This window comes from Canis lupus, chromosome 28, assembly GCF_011100685.1.
Source record: "Canis lupus familiaris isolate Mischka breed German Shepherd chromosome 28, alternate assembly UU_Cfam_GSD_1.0, whole genome shotgun sequence".
NCBI classification, from domain to species: domain Eukaryota; kingdom Metazoa; phylum Chordata; class Mammalia; order Carnivora; family Canidae; genus Canis; species Canis lupus.
Genome location: NC_049249.1, coordinates 8,592,953 through 8,610,144, shown reverse-complemented (window position 1 = coordinate 8,610,144; position 17,192 = coordinate 8,592,953). Strand labels below are relative to the sequence as shown.

At 40.5% G+C, this 17,192-nt stretch overlaps 1 protein-coding gene across 1 annotated transcript in view; it reads right to left on the bottom strand.

Moving 5' to 3' along the window:
* Nucleotides 1-17,192, bottom strand: part of PLCE1 (phospholipase C epsilon 1) — a 272,695-nt gene that overhangs the window by 53,822 nt on the left and 201,681 nt on the right. Inside the window, 7 exon segments of the mRNA NM_001136565.1 lie at nucleotides 153-391; nucleotides 1,825-1,961; nucleotides 2,045-2,167; nucleotides 4,858-5,014; nucleotides 6,025-6,142; nucleotides 7,561-7,743; nucleotides 14,818-15,493. Of these exon segments, the coding sequence (NP_001130037.1) occupies nucleotides 153-391; nucleotides 1,825-1,961; nucleotides 2,045-2,167; nucleotides 4,858-5,014; nucleotides 6,025-6,142; nucleotides 7,561-7,743; nucleotides 14,818-15,493 (1,633 nt within the window).

Below are 17,192 nucleotides of genomic sequence, written 5' to 3'. Positions count from 1 at the left end.
AGAATGCATATACTTGGCATTAAATAAAATCCTTCTGTTTCTGTCCCAGGCTTAAATGCTTTGGAAAGAAGTATAGAAACAATATGTCTAGCAGAAAACAATTAGAATAATCAGAGGCTTTCTACATACGTGCATATAAAATGGGTACAAACCTGGATGATGCTGAGGATTTCATCGTAAGTGCAGTGTTCTCCCTGGCAGTTGACTAGGAAGTCATTGAGCTGGAGTATGCCAACCCCAAAGATGCCCAAAGATGTGCTCTCGATCCCAGTGCCATTCGTCACGATACTTGCAGCAGCAATGGCATCAGAAATCTGCCTCTGGTTGTCTGACAGCTGCTGTTTACTCTTAATGAACAACCCCAAATCCGAGACGTTTCTGGTCAATAAATCTGAAACAGAACCACCCACAGAATGTGGACAAGTTAGCCAGAGCCTTTCACAAAGTTCATTTGGAGATAATGGTGTTGTGGATTAGTCTCAACACTGATCTAAACCAGCCATTAAACTCAGTGCTTATTCCTGGCTTCACATAGTTAAAGGAATAAAAAAAAATATGAATCAATGAATTAAAGAAACAAGAGAGAACTAGGTCAATGATGATGAAAGCCCGTGTTGAAAGCCCATGAGCTCAGGGTATTAAATGAGAGCTAACTGGTACATTTAGTTGGGGACTTCAGGCTGAATTTGAACTTTGGTTTTGAGAATAACTACATGTTTACTTTTAAAGACAATGAAGATGTACTCTTAAAATTATAGTTGTTTTATACTTCAAAATTATAATCATAAGCATTTGTGTGCAGTTTTCGGTGTGAAAATAAATTTTCACCTTATTTGGGTAAATATCAAGGCATAAAATTGCTGGATTGTATGATAAGAGTATATTACATTTTGTAAGAAACTGCCAAGCTCTTCCATGGTGGTTGTACCATTTTATCTTTCCACCAGTGATGCTTCAGGTGTCCCACATTGGCATGAACTTTGGTACGGCCAGTCATTTTAATTCTTGCCACTTTGGAAGAGAAGTTGGCAGTTTCCTACAGGGCTAAAGATAGGCTTACTCATATGATCCAGTAATTGCCTTCCCAGGTGTTTACCCAAAGGAGCTGAAAACTTATGTCCACACAAAACTTGCACACAAATATTTATAGTAGCTTTATCCATAACTGCTAAAACTTGGAAGGAACTGAGATGTTCTTCAAAAGGTGGATGGATAAACAAATGGTGATACATCAATGTGATGGAGTATTTTTCAGTGATAAAAAGAAATGAGCTACCAAACCATGAAAAAAACATAAGGGAACATTAAATATATATCGCTAAGAGAAAGAAGCCAATCTGAAGACTACATATGAACTGTATGATTCCAACTATACAACATTCTGGAAAAAAACAAACTAGGGAGATGGTAAAAAGGGATTCACAGTGAAGGTGGGAAGAATTAAAAGGCAGAGAATAGGGGAGTTTTTAAGAGATCAAAACTATTCTGTATGACACTGTAATGGTAGATACAGGTCATTATTTTTTTGTCAAAACCCATAGCATGTACAACACAAACAGTGAATGCTAAACTATGAACTTCAGTTATAATCAATATATCAGCTCAACTGTCACAAATATACCAGGCTAATACTGCAAGATATTAATAATAGGAAAAATGCATGTGTGTGTGTGTGTGTGTGTGTGTGTGTGTGTAGGGTAAGGTCCACAATGATGAATTTCCTCACCTACGATACCAATAGTACCCATCCCTAAGACAACTTGAAATAATCCTCAGATTATAACTGAAAGGTCTCAAGAGGAAATATTAAATTGTTGCATAAACCTAGGTCAGGCTGAAGATCGCTGGTGTTTTCGTCTATTGTTAGGTTGGTGTAGAGCGGGGCCGACTCAGAGCCGGCCCGATTGCAGGGCACAGCGTAGATGTCAAAGAGATCCTTCAGGTCCTTGCGGCTCCTCACACTGGGCAGGGAATAGAAAACACTCAGGTTTGGTATTGTTACAAAAACGGGCCTGAGAAAGGGTACGAAGAAAGCATGCCATACCTGAATGATTTGAACAGCTCAACAAATTCAACAAAACTCATGTTACTGTCTGAAACCATGAAGCTCTGAAAACCCTTCATTCCTCCTTTGATCCTTCCATGCCAGCTGCTGCTGCTCCAAGCACTGCAACAAAGACATGGCCTTAACAGGCAAGCCAAGGCTAGAGGTGTCATTCTGCCCCAACAGATGCCCTCTGAGGAGCAATATGAGCAAAAAAGATGGATAGCAAGTCATTTAAGATTGAGGCTTTTTTCAGACTCTCTTTTCATTTCTCTCCAAATTAATCTATGTTGTGTCAGAGTAAATAAGACATATTACACAATGAAACCACTTCATGTTTACAGCCTATGTAATAAGGCCACAAAGCTAAAATAGCCTTTTACTAATCAAAACAGTTCTTTGAAATCACAGGTCAATGGGGGGGAAAACCTTAAGTTCAATGTTTCTGAAGAAAAGTCATTTTTTTTCAAAAGTGCCCCAAAGTACTCGAGCATAACCTATGGAAAATTTTGCACATTCTTCCCTATATCCTAAATTACAGAAACACATTTAAAAAGAAAGTCCTGAACATATCAATGTCTTCTCTTTTTTCTTTCTTAACCAGTTATTAGATGAAAACAAGGAAGGACTTTTAATACTAATGGAAAATGTGAGTCACAAAAATAATTAAGAATGGAAAGCAGCCAATTCTGCCTAGAGCATATCTGCACCTGCCAAGGCTGTATATTTAATATAAAAATATCAGCCCACTTGGTCAAAAGCTCAGGCTAGCTATTTCACAACATTTTTATTTTCTATACTGGTTCTCTGAGAGGATAGTATAAGAAATATTTTGATTGGTTTTTAGTCAAATCAATAAATAGGATCTTTCTTTTTTTATTTTTGTTTTTTTGTGCTGTATTTTTTTACTTCTGAAATATTTCAAACATAGAAGAAAGCATAGAGAATATTTTAATGAATAGCCAGTTTATCCTCAATCTGCTAATAGTGTTTATTCATGGAAAATTATTTTGTGTTGATATCTGAAAGTCACCTCTGTGCATGGAAGAGAATTACAAAGGATAGATTGGTAGTTGTTTGTGGGCATGGGCTGTTGATCCCCAAAGTGGTGTTGGAAACAGAGGGTGGAGGTTCAGGAAGAGGGAAAACATCTGATAAAGTGGCTTATCATTTGCATTTAAGGGAGTACATTCTCTGTCTTCCTCCCTTCTGGTCCCAGGTCAGCCACTGTCTGCAGGTACCCTTCTCCCTTAGGCTTTAGGAAACTCTGTCCACTCTCTCCCCTTCTAGGTCTCAGGCTTGCTTTCTCCTCGAATAGCATTTGGGCTAATTCTTCTTTCCTTGTCTTATCTTTTGGGTTTAGCTTACTTGGTGGGCATGGACCCTGTCCTCAGGTGGGTGAGCCCCGTGACCCTGAATCTGGCATGATCTCTTTGAAAAGACTTTCCTTCCTTATTCTGTCCTTCTCTTTTCCACTCGTGAGTGATAGAAATAAAGGAAAAGCCCCTTTATCCAGGTTCTCTGGCTATTTTATTATTTACCCAGGATATTGTGTAGGCTGAAATAGAAAGAATTCTGATTCTTTGTAGCTTTCAATTTGGTCACAAACCTAAACTTGCAGAAAAGTTGCAAGAGTGGTATAAAGAATTCCCATGTACCTCTGACCCAGTTTCACCAAGCATAGAAATCTAAATGTATAAAGCATTATTTATGCTCATTATTCACATTGTGAATGATGCTTCCCTTTAAAAGATGATTTACTGTAGGATTCTTATCAGTAGCAAACTTCCTTGAGGGAGGGAAAGAGAGAGAGAGAGAGAGAAAGACTGTGTGTGTGTTGTGTGTCTGTGCCTCGCACACACGGGGGCACAGACACACACACACACACACACACACAGGAGTGTGTAATTAACGTTTCCAAAGCCAGTGACTGCACAGACCCATTTCTTCCTACCACTCCTCTGTTTGATAAAGTAAAGAGTGACTGTTTTATCTTGGTTCTGTCTGGAACCTCTGCATTTCTAAACTTTTTTGGGGGTTGAGGGAGATCGTGTAGCATTCTAATTCCTTTGGAAGGCTTTCACCTTAATATTATTTCTTCTGAGAGGGTAGATGTTGTCTGAAATCTGTAATTTGCATGGACTTTATAAAGTAATTTACTATAATACCAGCTTTAGAATTACCTTAATATACCCAAGTTGCTCTAATACATTTGTTTCCCCAGTCATTTCTATCTTGTCTCATATACAAGAGGAGTTTTAAATATATTTCACCTAACAGCAAAAGGTAAAGTAGCTTATGTTAAAACTTAATTTATTCCTCATTAGAGCAGTGCTATCTAATAGAATGATAGAAATGTTCTATATCTGCACTGTGCAATATAGTAGCCACAGACCACTTGTAGCTATAAAACACTTTTAATATGCATAGTATGACTGAGGAACTGAATTTCAAATTTTATTTAATGCATTTAAAATTGAATTTAAATAGCCATCTTCTTTGTCCCCCTGTGGCCAATGGCTACTACATTCGACAAGGCAGCTTTAGAAAATTATAGCTTGGGTTTTGGTTAGTCCTATTGACCTCTGAAGGACTGGTCTGTTAAATTATTAGGAGAGATTACAGTAATGCAAGAAGATAAGAGGGTAAAATTGGGAAAATTAGAAGCATTTAAAAATTTGGGGTTTTTCAGTTTTCAATGTAATTTTTAAGTTAAAATCAGAGATAGTCTTTCCACAGAGCACTGGAAGATGCCCTTCTACACAACTTGAATGATGTAAGGGTCCTTCTGTTTTATCATGTTAAGGCCCCACCTGGACGGGCTCTTGTTTGAAGAAGACAGCACAGGGGAGGACACTGGCCTGATGGGAGATGATGTCCCGGCAGACAAATTAGGGGACCCAGCTGTAGTCAAAGAGTGGGCTCTTCTGGAAGGCAGAGTGTTAGGAGGGCTCATGATGGCATTTGCCTCTGTGAGAGAGAAACAAAGAAACCAGACAATGACATCAGCTTACTCTTTCTCTAGTAATCAAAGAAAAACAAAAGCTGCTTCTGAATGTCTTAGCAAATAAGTCTATGCAGGCAATTTCTATAATGTGAAGTATCAAGATATTCTGATGAGTGGACTTGTGAGTTCTCAACCTTGGTTGTACATCAGAATCATCTCAGGAGCTTAAATACATAGAGATGTTCAGGTCCCAGCCAGAGTGTTAGACTCAGTTGGGCTGGGGTGCAGCCAGGGCACCCAGATATTTTTAAAAAATAATCTTAGCCGTGGTTGAGAATCCCTGATCTAATCTAATCTACCACATTGTATTTTGTATATCTCACATCCCCTGTCCATAAGGCCAAGTTAATTAATGAGTATTTTCTTCCAAGTATGCTGAGCTTGCAGAAGTACCTCTTGGGTACCACTATCTAGTTAAATACAAAGATAAGTATATTTAACAAGACAAAGAGTTTTGTTAAGAATGTCCACAATATGGGGCACCTGGGTGGCTCAGTCAGTTGGGTGTCTGCCTTCAGCTCAGATCATGATCCAAGGGTCCTGGGATTGAGCCCTGCATTGGGCTCCCTGCTCAGCAGAGAGTCTGCTTTTCCCTCTCCTTCTGCCTCTCCCCGCTGCTCATGCACTCTCTTTCTCTAACACATAAGATCTTAAATAAAGGGGGAGGGGGGCAACCCCAGTGGCCCAGCAGTTTAGCACTGCCTTCAGCCCGGGGTATGATCGTGGAGACCCGGGATCGAGTACCACGTCAGGCTCCCTCTATGGAGCCTGCTTTTCCCTTTGCCTGTGTCTCTGCCTTTCTCTCTCTGTGTCTCTCATGAATAAATAAATAAAGTCTTAAAAAAAAAAAAAAGAAAACATTAAAAAAAAGAATGTCCATAATACTTAAATCATAATCCAAAACCAAATGCATATTTTCCCTATAAAATAATAATAGTAATAAAAAATCTCAGGTGTTAGTATGCAGCTTTACCAGATTCTTCTTGCTCATTCATGTCTTGTGGGTCAGAACCACTCCGGCTGCGACACTCCCTGTGCATTTTGGCCTTCCGGGTGGCCATCTCATCGTCGGCTGCCTCTCCACTCTCACCCTGGGAACACACACATACCAATTCCCCTCGGAATGGGTTTCTCTTCCTCGGGGCCCTGCTGCCTCTCAGGTTGGTCCCCTTCTGACTGCCCCACCTTTAACACGATCCATTCTAAACCAGTACAGAGCTCTGTGTGAAGGCTGGCCCAGTGGTCTCACACTACCCTCTCTTACTTGTTCTTCCCTGTATAGCAGCATGCCGAGGCAAGGGGGCTGACAAGAGCAGGCACATCACCCCTGGCATCTCTGCATAGAGACCAAAGTATGAAGCAGACTAAGCTTGGCTGAGGCATCAATAGTCTCCCATACATAAAGCATGGGACTTTTTCTAGATAACCATGGAGAAAATACATTATCGCACTATAGTGATAATCTATATATCGTGTAATATAGAATATATAGTGGTAACTAACCAAATATTTTCTGCTGTGGTAAAAACCAGAAAGTCTACCACCTTAACCATTTTACGGCATAAAGAAGAATAGTGCTAACTCTATGTGCCTTGCTGTGCAATCAATTTCTAGAACTTTTTCCTCTTAGAAAACTGAAACTCTTTATACACAAGGAAAAGCGACTTCCCCTATGCCTCTCCTCTCAGTCCCTGGCAACCACCATCCTACTTTCTGTTTTCTAAGAGTTTGACCACTCTAGGTACCCCATATGAGTGGACTCATGCCACATTTGTCCTTTTGTGACTGGATTATTTCACTCAGGGTAATGTCCTCAAGGTTCACCCACATTGTAGCATGACAGGATTTCCTTCTTTCTAAAGGCTGGACACTATTCCATTATATGTATACATCACCTTTTCTTCGTCTTTCATTTGTGGATGGACATTTAGGTTGTTTCTCCTGATAATATATTTTCAGTTACGTTCTACATTCAGCATTTTGGCTCTTTAAGACCTTCTAAACCGGATCTCTGGTCTTCTTAGCCTTTGCTTGCCCACCACAGAGCCTGTACTCCAGCTTGGAGCATGAACCCAGAACTACATGTGCTTCCTTGAACAAGCCAAGTCTTTTGTGCCTCCCTGCTGCCTCCTCTGCCAGAAATGCTTTTCCCCTTTGTTGTCTGTCTGATAAATCCTATACATCCTTCAAGACCCATCTGTCCAATTCCCGGGAAGCTTCCTCTTCTGCCTGCATCCTAGCCCTGGATCTTCCTCATGTCTGCTCCCATGGCACTTTGTGGATGGCTTCACAATGTTTCTTACTGAGTCCTCACTGTTTTTGGCCCCTGACTTTTCCAGGTGTTGACATAATTCCTAATTGGTCCTGGCGCCAGGAGGTGCTTGGTAGGACTTGAATTTCATTTGTTTCATCTTGCCCCCAACCCAAATGTGCTAAGTAGTTTCTGCTGATGTGGACCATAAGACAGTCCTGGATGCCTGGGTCTGATGTGTAATAAATAACACTCTACCCTTATAAGGATTTTCTTCTTTTTCTTGGTGGTGCTTATGCCCAAGGTGTTGTTTCTCTGCACACTGGGCTTCTCAGCACTCTTTGCAGATGTCCCAGGGCTGGGATTGCGTGTACTCCATCGCCGGCCACCAAACAACTCCACAGCGTGAGCCAAAGTTGGGCCCTCATACCGTCCGTCCTCCTGTAAAACAATCACATTCTGAACGCACAACGCAACAGCAGACAATGGGGAAGTCACTACATGAATGGCTTCTAGTAAATTCCCAGAGGTGGAAGAGCACAGGCAGTTACAGAAGACTAGAGATCTGGCCACCCAAGTGGCTGTTTCCTACCCATCAGGACTCTTATGTCCTCTGTTGTCCTAGTCATATCCCTGCTGGGATGTGCTTTAAGGGGCCACTGTTCAAATGGGATTAAAACAAACTTCCTTTCCAGTTTCAGAGGTTACATTCCAGAATTACCACTGTAGGAATATTCAGGAAGATACATTTTGCAAATTAGGGCTTTGGAGGACTGACGGTGTGTGTGTGTGAATCTACTTAAGATCAAGTTCTATATGTATTGCATCATCCTAGGTTTTTGTTTTGTTGTTGTTTGGTTGGTTGGTTGTTTTTACCTAGTTTGATGCTTGGGACAATTTGACTTGAAATACAAAGTATGTGGCATATGAGAAATTTGCTTCAGAGGGTTCTGGGAAGAAAACCACAGAGAAAATATATTATTAAATAGTTGGTGTATACCTGAAGCTAATGTAACATTATATGTCAACAACTATACTCAGTAAAATAAATACATTTAAAAAAATGGGCTGCTGTCCTCTTGAGTGACTGATACCCAAGGAGAGAGAGCCCAGGGCATGCAGAACAGCATGCATATTATGATACTGTGAGCAGCAAAAAGATACTTAAGGGGCAGGCAGTGCTTCACAATAGTGGTTTCTCACAGGGTAACTCGGAGCAACATACACAGGAACAGCAGAGATTTACTTGTTAAACAACTGCCAACACTTCTCTAAGTCAGGAGGCCAGTTAATAAAACTATAAAATGTCACATGTGAATTAAAGACAATATGGATGATATATCGCAGGTTACATAACATGGACCTTTTAAAATTAATTCCCATAATTTACTATCTTTACTTTCTGCAAGATTTTAGGCCAGCCCTCCTTTGCAACTCCAAAGAAGTACTTACTGTAAATGGATTTTGCTTTGGTTGTAGACACTCTGTAAATAACAAAAGGGTCTTTGTGTGTGTGCTTGTTCCTTCACCCTAAAGTTCAATAGCTATGTGATTTTATGACTTGAGTTGTGACCTTCCACTTCCTGCATCCTGTTATGGATCTGAGGATGCTGAGTAATTTGGATGCTTGATGTGGGAAACCTTTTGGTGATCTCTGATGGATATCTGGGATTTATGCTTGTTCCTTAATCATTTCTTTTTCCTCTAACCATACCTCAATTTACTTTATCTCTTTTCCACTGGATATAGTCTGAATCTATCAATCAAGGTGGAACATTCTTCCTTGACCAATGGTTAGAACAAGATCCAAATAAGCCAATCAGAATCTCCCTCCCTGGAAAATGAATCTTGAATACAGTGCTACTGAGAATAAAAATGGTTAGAGATCATTCCTTCCTGCGGCAGGCCGGCTCCCTGCTAACAAGTCACTACAATTGACTTCAAAGTGGAATAAACATTTCATGAAACAATCTCATAAATAAATTTTAACTACCTTATTGAATAACATATGCTGAAAGAAATTTTGTAAACACTTTACCTATGGATTTTAACTAACTCATTTTTAGAAATTTAATAGATTCTTTCATTAAGATTTCAAACTTCTGCTCTGGGAAAAACATTGTCAAGAGAATTAGAAGACAAGCCACAGACTGGGAGAAAATGTTTGCAAAAGAAACATCTGATAAAGAATGGTTATCTAAAATATACAACGAAAACTTAAAACTCAACAGTAAGAAAACTAACAACCCAACTAAAAAAATAGTCCAAAGGCCTCAATAGATACTTGACTGAAGGCGAGATATTGATGGAAAGAAGCATATGAAAAGATGTTCCACATTGTAGATCATCAGGAAACTGCAAATTAAAGTAAGATACTACTATACACTTATTAGAATGGCAAAAATCCAGAACACTTACAACATCACATGCTGGTGGGGATGAGGAATAATGGGAATAAGGATTCGTTCTGGTAGGAAAGCAAAATGGCACAGCCACTTTGGCAGCTTCTTACAAAAGTAAGCATTCTTTTACCATACCATCCAGCAATCATGTTCCTTGGGAGTTACCCAAAAGTGTTGAAAACTTAAGTCTACACAAAAACCTGAACATGAATATTTACAAGAGCTTTATTAATAATACCAACACTTGGAAGCAATCAAGATGTCCTTTATTATTTTTTTATTTTTTTAAAGATTTTATTTATTTATTTATTTATTCATGAGAGACCCACAGAGACAGAGACAGAGAGAGAGAGAGAGAGAGAGAGAGAGAGAGAGAAAGGCAGGTAGAGACACAGGCAGAGAGAGAAGCAGGCTCCATGCAGGGAGCCCAACGTAGGACTCCATCCTGGAACTCCAGGATCACGCCCTGGGCTGAAGGCGGCGCTAAACTGCTGAGCCACCCGGGCTGCCCCAAGATGTCCTTTAGTAGGTAGATGGATAAATAAACTATGGTACATGTACACAATGGAGTATTATTCAGCAATAAAAGGGAATAAGCTATCAAGGTATGGGAAGACATGGAGGAATCTTAAATGCATAATACTAAGTAAAGAAACCAATCTGAAAAGGCTATATATTGTATGATTCCAACTATATGACATTTTGAAAAAGGCAGAGCTATGGAGACAGTAAAAAGATCACTGGTTGCAGGGGAGGAGGGGAGGGTGAGGTAGAGTGGGAATAAGAGATGAATAGGCAGGGCACAGAGAATTTTTAGGGCAGTTAAAATACTCCATGGGGGATATTATAATGATCAACATATGTCATTATATATTTGTGTAAGCCTACAGAATATACAGTGCTGAAAATGAACTCTAAGGTAAACTATAGACTTTAGGGGATTGTCATTTATCAATGTAGATTCATCCTTTGTTTAAAAAAAATGTACCATTCTGGTGAGTGATATAGACAGTGGGGGTCACTATTCATGCATGGGGGACAGAAGGTTGTTTATGGGAAATCTCTGTACATTCCTCTCAATTTTATTATGAACCTCAAACTGCTCTAAAAAACGAAAATCTTTAATAAAAAAATTTAATAGACCCATACCATGTATATAAAAGAACCAGCCTCTACTGCTTTGGTATTTCCAAATTCAGAACAACCTAATAAAGGTCAAGCTTTACTCTTTTTTTTTTTTTTTAAGATTTATTTATTTATTTATTTATTCATTCATTCATGATAGACAGAGAGAGAGAGAGAAAGAGAGAGAGAGAAGCAGAGACACAGGCAGAGGGAGAAGCAGGCTCCATGCCGGGAGCCTGACGCGGGACTCAATCCCAGGTCTCCAGGATCGCGCCCTGGGCCAAAGGCAGGCGCCAAACCACTGGGCCACCCAGGGATCCCAAGTTTTACTCTTAATAGAAATATTTTAGGCCTGGAAAAGGCATATGTCTTTGTTTAATCTTTAAAGGAGACTTTCTGGGAACTGAAATGTAGTTTGACTCTTTCTTCTATTATGTACAAAACAATAAACTTCATTGGGGTGGGTGAAGGATGTACCTTCTCTTTTTAATTTGGAAGACAGTCTATTGTAAGTGAAACTACATTCTCAGTTTTAGAAAACAGTTACTTTCAGATACAAGCATTTTATACTAGTAAACATAAATTGCTCTAATGGAAATAGTAACAGGAGATAAAGCAAAAGACAAGAAATTGTGACATTTGTAATGAAGCCTAGGAATATGGGAAACTAAAAGAAGTTCATATGGATATTAGGATCAGGAAACTGATTCCTTAAAAAGTATTCATGCACTTTTATCTGTTGGCATCATCTTTCCATATCATATTTTGAAGACAGTTTAATCTAATCCTTTAAATAAATTCTTTTTTTCCCCTCGAAGACACTTAGAATCTGTTCATGTTAGTTACAACAGAAGTTCACCTGAGAACCCTGTCTTGAATCTTTTCAGATTCCCAGAGATCTTTTCAAATACCCAATACTTTGGGTTTTCAGCTCTGCCCATGCAACCTCAAGCCAAAGCTTATGATACCAGTCTTTGTCCCATACCCCACATCAAATCTCTGGGGCTTACTTTCTTTTATTCTCCTGTATTCTTAGGCTTCATTACAAATGTTACTGTTTCTTCTTGTCTTTTGCTTTATTTCCTGTTTCTAGTTCCATTAGATCAAATACATTTACTAGTACTAAAATATTTGTATTTTAAAGCAACTTCATGTGGTGCCTGGGTGTCTCAGTAGGTTAAGGGTCTGCCTTTGGCTCAGGTGGTCCTGGGACTGAGCCCTGTATCAGGCTCCTGCTTAGTGGGGAGTCTGCTTCTCTCTCTTCCTCTGCACCCCTCATTCATGCTCTCTCTCATATAAAAAAAAATCTTTAAAAAAAAAAAGAGCAACTTCACATATATTCATCACACAAGAGGACTCCAGTCAGAGAGATTATATTTTCTTTTTCTTTTAAATATTTATTTATTTATTTTAGAGGGGAGGAGCAGAGGGAGAGGGAGAGAGTCTTATGCAGAACTGAGAACCCAGCTGAGGTTCCATGCTGAACATGGAGTCTGACATGGGGCTCAATTTCATGACCCTGAGATCATGACCTGAGCCAAAACTAAGAGTCAGTTATTCAACCAACTGAGCCACTCAGGTGCCCCAGAAAGATTATTTTCTGCATAAGCCCTTTCCAAACTGGGAATAAAGAAATACTCTTACAGGGCTCTTAACATAAGTTTAGAAGAACTCAAGACTGTTCATAAGTACTTTAATGTATAAATACATTTAAATTAATTTCTTTTGTACCTTAGGACTTCTCAGGAGCTAGTGTGCTAGTGTGCTAAGCAGTATTATAAGTCACCAAGAGGGGCATTTAACAGGTTGCCTATTTGACTTTTTGTTCTCCAAGTACCACATTGGTAGCATCTTTTTGATGTTCTCTGAGACAATTTGGGAGCTTGTCTACATAATGGGAAACTAATCATTCACTGACCTTTTCCACTTTTTTTTTTTTTTTTTTAATCTTGAGGATCTGTTTCTGAGACATGTTGCCTTGTCTTTCTGGGTGGCTCACGCAGAACAATGTTTAGATCGTTCAAAACGTCTGTGTTTTCAGAAGTGGCTGAGGTACAGGGAGCTGTTTTGCCTTTACATCATAACAGCTTGTTTCCAAGCAGTGGTGGAGGGATGGAGGCAGGGGGTTTGTAGCTATGTTTGCAACTGGGAGGGACTGGGTTGCCTCCAGGTCCCTTCCTTTGTCACTGACCTGCAGTGCCTTTTACCTTTTCTGCTATTCCTGGTTTCTGCTGGTGCCTCCTTCAGCAAAAACTGAAGGCTGCCAGGGTGAATGAGAAACCAAGTATGCCTTAGGTGTTGATTCAGTTACTTTATGCTATAAAATCGAAAAAGGGAATAAATGGAGCAAATAAACCATGTTGGGTTTATGACTGTGACTTTAACTGAGCTCTGAGACTTTGGTTTATGTCCAGGTTGAATGGATTTATAGGATTCTGGAAGGCTGAGAAATGATTATAACTAAAAATCAATATTTACAATAGCTCCTGAAGACCTTTTTTCCAAGCATCTGACCACACTGGAATCTCTCTGCAGAGTGGACAGGAAGCATGTGTTTTGGTTTCTGTTTTAAGATGAGTTAACTGAGGGCAGCCCCGGTGTCTCAGCGGTTTAGCGCCACCTTCAGCCCGGGGTGTGATCCCGGAGACCCGGATCGAGTCCCATGTCAGGCTCCCTGCATGGAGCCTGCTTCTCCCTCTGCCTGTGTCTCTGCTTCTCTCTCTCTCTCTCATGTGTGCCTCTCATGAATAAATAAATAAGATCTTTAAAAAAAAAAAAAAAGATGAGTTAACTGAAACAGGCTTTGTGCTGTGCAGTACTAGCATGATCGTGTCCATAGGCCTATGTGCTCATTAATCAATTACTAGTTAGTTACTCAGGATATGCTCTCATAAGTATTGCATGGGTGTGGGGAAAGGGGAAAGAGGAGCATTATATATATGTCCCTACTTACAGCCCAGGGGGGAGAAAATGTGTGAGAAATGTGAAAAGTACATGAAATCAGTCATTTGAGTAATATAAGTTATAGTTCTATTTGTTTTATGAGACTAGTAAAAAACCATAATTTTTTGCCCAAAAGATGGAAATGCATAACAGAGAAAAACTGAATATTTGGATACAACCCATTTGGCACTGCCACCAACAGTGCCCCCCCTCTGGTAGGGTTTCTGACTCACTTTCTCAGCAATCTGCCCTCTGATCTCTACAAGTATGCTACTCAGGTAATGCCTGTGTCTCTTCTCACATCTCACTCAGGCCAGTCCTGCTGCCACCCTTAGTGCTGAAATACTTGATAATTTTAGGGTTCATGAGAAACACACTCACTTTAAGCAGCTGGCTGTGAGAAACTGCCTCCTCAGGGCGGCTGCCAACAGAAACCCAGTGAGGCAGAACTCCATGTATGAGTTGTCCCACATTTGGGAGGGTTTCTTTTAAACTTAGAAGTTCTACAGTGAGGCAGCAATACACAGTAAATTAATGCTCTGAGAGTCATGTAGCATATTAAGTGATGAAGCTGGATTTCAGTTTCCAAAAGGAAGGCTTCCAATGTATCAGCTCATCCCTAATTAATAATAAAGACATTCCCACCATAATACTTCTGATGGAAACTGAGTAAGTGAAAATGCTTGTATTAACTAGTTTATTTCCTACGTGAGGAGTACAATGACCAGTCGCTGAGTTCATACAAAATACTAATAGGATCTACGACAAACCAGACACTATTCTTTATACACAGCAGCTGACATTATGGTTTTACACCTACTAACTCAGTTGGGCCCTATAACCATCCTATGACGGGGTATTGTTATCGCTCTCGTTTTATAGATTAGAAAGCCAGGCACAGAGAGGCGAAGACAAAGGTGCCCAGTATCACTCAGGTAGTAGGTGACCAAGTGTGAGAGCAAACCCTGGTAGTCCAAGTGTGGTTTTGCAAGATTAATATCTTGAGAATCAGGTACTGAGGAGAGGGGGAAGGCTGCGCCCTTACCTGATAGAGGCTAACATACTGTTTCCGCAGCCACTGCTGCCTCTGGTCAGGGAACTTTCTCATCTTCCTCACGGCCCTCGTGAGTTCTAGCAATCCACTGAAGAGCATCTTAGCAGTGTGTTTGGGTGCCACAAAGTGCAATAATCTATTGTCTGTGGTCTGGAGCCCGTAGAGCAGGGTCACGCCAGTCTCTGAGAGAAACATGCTACCGAGTTTGTTCTGGACACACACAGTGTGGATATCAATGCTAGGGTGTCCCATGTACACAGCCTTTGCTGAAAACAGATCCAGGACCCCCTCGGCCAGGCCGCTTAGTCCGGCACTGCCTGGTGACGGGAACTTGCCAGGCTCAGACGTGTTGCTCAGCACACCGAGTTTTGCTCTAGCACTGGCCGGGGAGGCAGCTGTGGGCTTTATCCATGTCAAGGTGCTATTGTCAGGCTGAAGCTGGAGGAAGCAGCGGGCAGAGAGGTGCGTGTCCTGGTCGTAGCGGAGGACGGTGGCGCCCTGTAGCAGGAACTGGTGCACATCTGCTCGGATGGACAGCACGTACCAAGGGATCAGCTCTGTCCCATGGTCAAAGGCTTTCTGAGGCTCTTCTGAGCTGGGAGAGTCCCATTCTTTGGATTGCTCAAAGATGTCATTTTCGGAATCCAACAAATCTCCGATTATAAATCTAGCGGAAAGAGAGAGAAATTTGGTCTGTCTTCTAATCAGAAGTAAGAACATAAAGCTTTTTAATGACACCAGGCATCATTTTTCACTTCACTCGAATTCAAATTAGCATAGGAAATATAAAAGGCTAAAGGTCAGAGTAGATTTTTGGTAGCTGCATTCTAAAAGCTTGTATTTAGCAATACGTCTGACCAAAGGCACAAGGAAAGGGACTGCTAGATAAGTTATTGAATTTTTTAAAAGATTTTACTTATTTATTTTATTTGAGAGAGAGAGATAGCAGGCAGGTGGGTTCTGTCCCTCCACCCCCTTCTCAAATAAAAATAAGTAAAGCTTAAAAAAAGGCATTCTTCTCAGGACTAATGCCCAAGATAAAACTGACAATTATTGGTAACAAAGTAAGTTTACGTTGAGAAGGTAACTAGTAGCTTTGTCTTGTAGATCACATGGTGAATGTTATGCATTTCTGTGCCAGAGTCTTTCAGGAGACAAGTTTCTGTGGGTTTACAAGAAGGAGTAAGGCGGCACTTAAAGGGTTATTTAGGAACCAAATATCAAAAATGTGTTTACCAGCAAAGAAACTACCTTGTCAGGCTTAGGTTCTATGACTCAAGAAGATGACCAAGGAGTGAAAAAGAAGGAAAGTTTGTACTCCATCCCCCAAAGAAGTTCTGCAGTGTTGGTCAGTTAGAAACCATAAATTGACAGATAAATATTTTTCTAATGTTCTCCAAAGAAATTTTTTTAAAAGATTTTATTTATTTATTCATGAGAGACAGAGAGAGAGGCAGAGACACACACAGGCAGATGCGGAAGCAGGCTCTATTCAGGGAGCCTGACATGGGACTCGATCCCCGGTCTCCAGGATCACACCCCAGGCTGAAGGCAGTGCTAAGCCGCTGGGCCACTGGGGCTGCCCAACCTGAAGAAAATTTTATACAAGGGGACAAGCGGGCTATTAATCAATCTGGTTATGTATTTTCCTCATAACTGTTTATTACTTCCTACAAAGTTAATATGATTATAGGACCATAAAGATGATTGGGAGCCAGCCTGCCTGAGGTTAAATCCTGGCCCTGGGAGATATGAGATCCTGAGTCAAATGTAACTGTTGGAAGATTATATAGTTTAATATATGTGTTTAGGACAGTGTTTGTTCAAAAGTAGTCTCTCAATAAATAATGGAATGTTAAATGTTACTAATATTATTATCGTCTCGATTATACTTGCAAAGTCAATATTTCAAAGTGTAGCCACCCAAACATTGCTTTACTGTGGAAATGGTGTCCAAGTTTCAAGTCAGGATTCGAGTGATAAACTGGCTTCAATTCAACGTTGGGCAGACAGTGGGAAATGGCTTTCTTTGTTACAGGTCAGAGACATGGGATTGGTCATGGGTACTAGCCCAGGAAGAGAGAGAACAGGAGGGTCCCAACTACCCCCAGCAAAGCCAGCGGTGGTGTGGCAGAGACCATGTTAATTAAGGTCTGGGCTGGCCTGAAGCAGTCTGTGATCTAAAGGATGTTTTGAGCTGGGTGTTTGTAAGGTTGGGACTGGTCTGTCACCATCTTCTATGGAGAATACCTGGTTTCCTGTCCTTTTATTATTTTGGGCCTGCGTGTTGAATGTGTGTGTGTGTGTGTGCGTGTGAAATGGTAACTATGATTTTTTTCTCAGATACTGTACTTCTTTCTGCTCAG